General features: G+C 34.5%; 1 protein-coding gene across 1 annotated transcript in view; it reads left to right on the top strand.

Annotated features, from left to right (window-relative positions):
- The first annotated feature begins 237 nt into the window (after positions 1-237).
- Positions 238-6,093, top strand: part of LOC123868326 — a 29,245-nt gene continuing 23,389 nt past the window's right edge. The window contains exon 1 of the mRNA XM_045910805.1: positions 238-760. Within this exon, the coding sequence (XP_045766761.1) occupies positions 603-760 (158 nt within the window). The 5' untranslated portion in view covers positions 238-602. The remainder of the gene's footprint in view (positions 761-6,093) is intronic.

Below are 6,093 nucleotides of genomic sequence, written 5' to 3'. Positions count from 1 at the left end.
TCGATCAAAATCGTAATTAAATAAAGTGCTCCTTAAATAGGCATGCGCAATTAAAATAAATTAAATAAGGTAATTACCTATTTCAATTTTCGAGCACCGTTTTGTTCATACTCCTCATTTTTGATACAAGCGCGTTATTGTTTTGACATTGAAGGGGATCCGTATATCGAGACGTTTAATTCAAACATTGGATCACTGAGTCATCGTCATCGGTTCTACCGAGTGATTAGGTACCTCGGTTCAGACTTCAGTTCGCGTGTACCGGTGGTTGAGTGCGGTCAACTGGTATATTGGTTGCTATTTCGAGTCCAAGGCACTTTATTCGTGGCACTGTGTAGAGTATTGATAAGCCAACAATCAACTTCAGCGCGCGGAACGTGTAGCACGTTTCAAAATCGATATCTTTTATTCGGGCGCGCAATTCGTGATCGAATATATTTTCATTCGCCTTTGTGTCTTTATTGTTCTTGATTCGGGCGCGTATCGAGTTTTTTATTCGCTTAAATTATTTAAATATACGGGACTTGGACTCACGGGCGCCTATTTTTTAATCGATTTCTTTGTGGGAAATCTTTCTTGGCTTGGATTTTGTGGATTGACGGATGACTGTGGTCGCGATACCGTTTCTCTGGGACCGAGAAAGAGGTGGAGCCATGGAGAGCTGTTACAAATTGTACACGTGGATCAACCATACCCTGGTGATGCTGCTTGTGCAGATGTTCTGGAAAGTCAGCCAGATATCGGATTATTTTAAACCAAAGTAAGTACCTGTATTAGATTTAGATTATTAAATAAAACTCGGTAACCATTGTTCATGCTTGGTTTAATCAATCCCTTATAACATGGACGATCTGCCCATAGAGCATAGACCGCCTACGTTCCATCACACACTAATCATTAATACCATAGAGTATAATATACGACATCTCCCTTTTTTATAATAGTAAATTCTACATATTAGACTTACATACTATAACTAACACACAAATATATACTTATTAATAGTAAAGTTATAATAACATAGGTCTAAATAATTTTAATTTTAATCCATCACAAAATCCGACAAATGTGAAGGAGGTCTAACGTTTCTGTTAGACCTTCTTAACTGAACTGGAGGAGTAGGATCAGCAGGAGTCATGACAGATATAGTTGGTTCTTCTGGTGTAGCCACTTGAGCCCATGCTGATTGTGTGCTCACTTTGTCAACTGTTCTATCTTGACTCTTGTCTGTTTTAATAAACCATGTGTTTCGGGTTTTAACATTTCCCATGTTATCTTTTATGGTTATAGAACGGGGATTCTCATTTATTCTGCTAATGGTGGCTGGCTTCCATATATTACTATGCTCATTTTGTTTAAATACCACCTTTTGTCCCTCCTTAAATGTGTCTGTCCTAGGTCTTGTGTGTCGGTCATAGTACATTTTGTTTTTTAATGCATTGTCTACTAGTTTATCTTTAATTTCAGGAATTATTTTAGGTTTTAACAAAGTATCTTTAGCTGGAAGTTTTGTGCGGCATAATCTACTGAACAATAATTGAGCTGGTGATATATTGAGACCAAGAACTGGGGTATTTCTATATTCTAATAAAAAATGTTCTATGTCTATCTTTGTTTCATTTGATTTTTTCAAGAAATTTTTACAAATTGCTACTGCTCTTTCAGCAGCACCATTACTTTGATGGTAATGAGGGCTTGAAAAAATAGGTTTAAATTGCCATTCTTTACTGAACTCTAAAAATGCCAATGAGTTAAATGGCATATTATCTGAATATATTTTTTCTGGTATGCCATGTGTAGAAAATATGGTCTTAAGGATGGCAATTGTAGCATCAGCTGTCTTACTTGTTAATTTATGCAACTCGATCCATTTAGAATAATGGTCTACTAGAGTCAGATAGTCATTATTGCCATACTGTAATATGTCTATAGAGACAAATTGAAATGGGAGTTCTGGCTGCTCTCTAATGACCATTGGCTCTTTTATGTTATTATTTGAATATTTTTTACAAGTTTTGCAATTTGTGATATATTTTTCAATGTCCAAATTCATGTTATTCCAATAGAATAACATTTTTGCCCTTGCTTTTGTTTTGGTTATTCCAAAATGGCATCCATGAAGTTTATTTAATATTAAGTCTTGTAATGACTTGGGAACATAAAGTCTACTGTCCACAAAAATTAATCCATCTTCAAGAGAAATTAAACTCTTTAAATTATATAAGTATTTTAACTCTGCAGGGATTTTAGTGTGTGAATTTGGCCATCCATTTTTATGAAATTTGATTAAATTCAACGCTATAGGATCCTTACCTATTTCTTGCCTAATCTGACATAGTATGTCATCAGATACATTCACACTGTGTACTATTTCATTAAGGTCACTGTCACAGTCTTGATGTACACTAGCAGTGCAACAAGCTCTGCTCAAAGCATCAGCGATATGCATTTGAGTGCCAGGTACATGTTTTAAAGTAATGCTGTAAATGCTTAGTTTCAATTTTATTCGTTGCAATCTAGTTGATGGAATGTCACAAAGAGACTTATTCATTATTGAAATGAGAGGTAAGTGATCTGTTTGTATAACAATTTGTCTCCCATATATGAATGTATGAAATTTTTTACAAGAGAACAGAACAGCTAAAAATTCTTTCTCTATCTGTCCATAGTTTATTTCAGTCTCTGTAAGAGATTTAGAAGCATAATAGATTGGCTTGTTGTCCTGTAACAGAACACACCCTATCCCTGTTTTACTAGAATCAGTCTGGATAGTTATCTCTTTATTGGGGTCAAAAGTATGCAGAACAGGGTAAGTAGATAAAATGGATTTTATTTTTTCAAAAGAGTCTGTGTGTATTTTTTGCCACTCTAATATAGTGTTTTTCTTTAATAAATCTCTGAGAGGACTAGTTATAGTAGCAAGATTGGGAATGTAGGAGCGCAGATAGTTTATCAGACCAAGCAGTCTTTGCAAATCATTCTTATCTTTCGGAATATCATATTCCATTATAGCTTTAATTGAATCTGGATCTGGACGTACTGTACCATTTTCAAAAATCTGTCCCAAATATTTTACTTGATTCAACATATATTGAAACTTACTTTTATTAAATCTTATGTTATATTCCCTTGCTCTTTTAAATACCTGGGATAAGATTTTATTCATCTGCTCCTCCGTTTCAGCATAACAAAGTATGTCATCAATGTAGTTTACAACTCCATCTATAGAACCAAATATTTCAGATAAAAATTTTTGAAACACTTCTGAGGCAATACATATACCAAAAGGTAAACGATTAAATTTGTATGTACCAAACATAGTTGCAAAAGTACAATACTTAGAGCTCTTTTCAGACAAAACAATATGCCAAAAGGAATCTTTAAGGTCTAAAACAGAAAAGTATTTTGATTTTGTTAACTTAGTCGACAAGTCCTCAACAGTAGGTATATAACAATAATCTTTGACAATTGCATTGTTTAGGTCTTTTGGGTCTAGGCATATCCTAATAGTTTTATCAGGTTTTTCAATAATTACTAATCTGTTAACCCATTCCGAAGGCTCATTAACTTTGCTTATAATGCCTAAACCCTCCAGACTATCCAACTCTTCTTTCAGTTTAGGTCTTAGCTTAAGGGGTACTCTGTATGGGGGTTTTGAAGTGGGAATAATGTCTTTTTTCAACTTAATGTCATACTGCTTATTAAACTTACCAATACCAGTAAATAGATCACTATTAGCTTTAATTAGGTCCTCTTTGTTTAGTTTATTACTTGTGTCCACAGATGATATTCGTTTCACTAAGTTCAAACGCACACATGCATCACGACACAATATAGGCATAGAATTTGCATTACCTGCTACACAAAATGTCTCTTTATATAATTTGTTATTTACTTTTATCTCCATAGTGGCCAATCCCTTAATTGGTGTCTTGTAACCATTCCAACTCTCAAGTTTTGCACATGTATTTGACAATACTATGGGGTGATCTGAAGTGATTTTTTCAAATAAATGCACCGGCAAAATGTTGACATCGGCTCCTGGATCTAGTTTAAAATTGATTTTATGTTGTCCAGGTAATGTTACTTCTTGGTACCATGCTACTGAGTCCACTGATGACTTGCAAGTTACAGTTTCTATGTAATGTTCTGTCCCTTCTTCAACAGTTACTTCACTCATACTTTTATTAGCACGACACATCCGGGCAAAATGATTTTTCTTGTTGCATTTTACACAGGTTTTTGACCATGCGGGGCACTGACCGTATGGATGATTAGTACCACAATGTAAACACCTCTTTTTATTCACTTTATTAAATGTTAACGCATCTATCTCTGTTACTTGCTTCATTTCTTTTAAATGAGAGTTGGTAAGTTCAGCCACTCTGAAGGCTTCGATAACCTCTTCTAGGTTTGGATCTCCTTTTTTAATCATTTTCTTTTGACAATCAATGTCACTTGACCCAAGCACCAACCTGTCTCGGAGCGCCTCTTCTCTGCCTTTCTTAAATTCACAGTCATTGCACATTTGTTTTGTTTCTGTTAGGAAGCTATCAAAACTTTCCCCAGGCTTTTGACACCTATTATAGAAAATGTATCGCGAGTGGAGCACATTTTTTTTAGGGTTACAATACTTCTCTATTATTTCTTGTACGTCTTTTAATGTCTTTAAATCATCCGTTTTTAAAGTATTGTACACGTTCAGTGCATCTTCACCTATAATATTTAAAAATATCGCTATTTTTCTTACTTCCGTTGCCGATGACAAACCCGCCGCCTCCAAATATATATCAAAAGATTGCTTGAATTTTCTAAAGTTTTCACTTAAATTTCCCACTAAGGATAGTTTTGCGGGTAAATTATATCCTGTTGCCATGTTTATAGGCTGCGCCATGTATTAGATTTAGATTATTAAATAAAACTCGGTAACCATTGTTCATGCTTGGTTTAATCAATCCCTTATAACATGGACGATCTGCCCATAGAGCATAGACCGCCTACGTTCCATCACACACTAATCATTAATACCATAGAGTATAATATACGACAGTACCTTTACCTTAGATAATATTTTTTATATCTCTAAACAAGCAATTGTGCCTGTAAAGCAAATCGCAATCGACGTTTGTCTGTGTGTAAGTACCTATACCTACGCCTATAACTTCTAAACGGACTTCAATGAAGTTTTCATCAACATTATTATTCACGATACATGAGGATTTTAAGAAGTTTTTGTTCACATTCTTGTCCGTGCTAGTTTAGAATAGAATTTGTCTGCTAATTTTCGAACACAACCTTGCTTTCAACGCTGACGCAACGATGAAATACGAGCATAATATGAATTTGGTGTTTATCTTTGTAACCTAATCAATAGATACTTACCTAGGTACATATCAGCAACATTGTATTGTAAGTCTAACTAACACTGCTGGCTATCGCAACTGGAGTGCTCTTCCAAGTTCCAATTGTGTAATTCCCAAGTCCTTTAGGTATCGTCATGAAATATTTTATACGGCGACGGACACAGTGTTGGCTATTTAAATTGGTTACCTACCTACTACTTACCTACCTACTTACAACATTTTAATTAGTGCATATTTTATTTTCGTCTTATCTCCATGATTGAGTGGGTTTGAACAAATTATTTTCATGGGTTTTTTGGTTGACATTATGTAAAGTATTACCTAACAATATTTTACTGTCGAAATGTTTTATTAATTATAACTTATCATCGAAGTTATTTCCTCAATTAAATCTAATACGTATAGGTAGTTGGGTGTTTATGTTAGGTACCTACTTTATTCATTTTAACAGTTTAAATAGTTCAACTAATAACTACCTGCACAACATAAAAATATATATTTTGTACCTATTTAATGGGTAGATAGCTGTACCTACATAGGGAGTGATTCTTTATTTATCTGTGTGATCGAAGCCCAAGGACGACCGATAACGATAGTTTGTTTTGTATGAAACCGTGTTATCAGTATGGTGCATTTATAGATTACAGATAAGGTAGCAAGGCCTTCAAATACAAACGCCGGACTCAACCCTATATTGGGTAGGTACCTACTTTGCCCTTAGGATAAGCAT

Source organism: Maniola jurtina, chromosome 9 (genome assembly GCF_905333055.1).
Source record: "Maniola jurtina chromosome 9, ilManJurt1.1, whole genome shotgun sequence".
Lineage (NCBI taxonomy): Eukaryota > Metazoa > Arthropoda > Insecta > Lepidoptera > Nymphalidae > Maniola > Maniola jurtina.
This window is presented reverse-complemented; position numbering and strand designations above follow the sequence as displayed.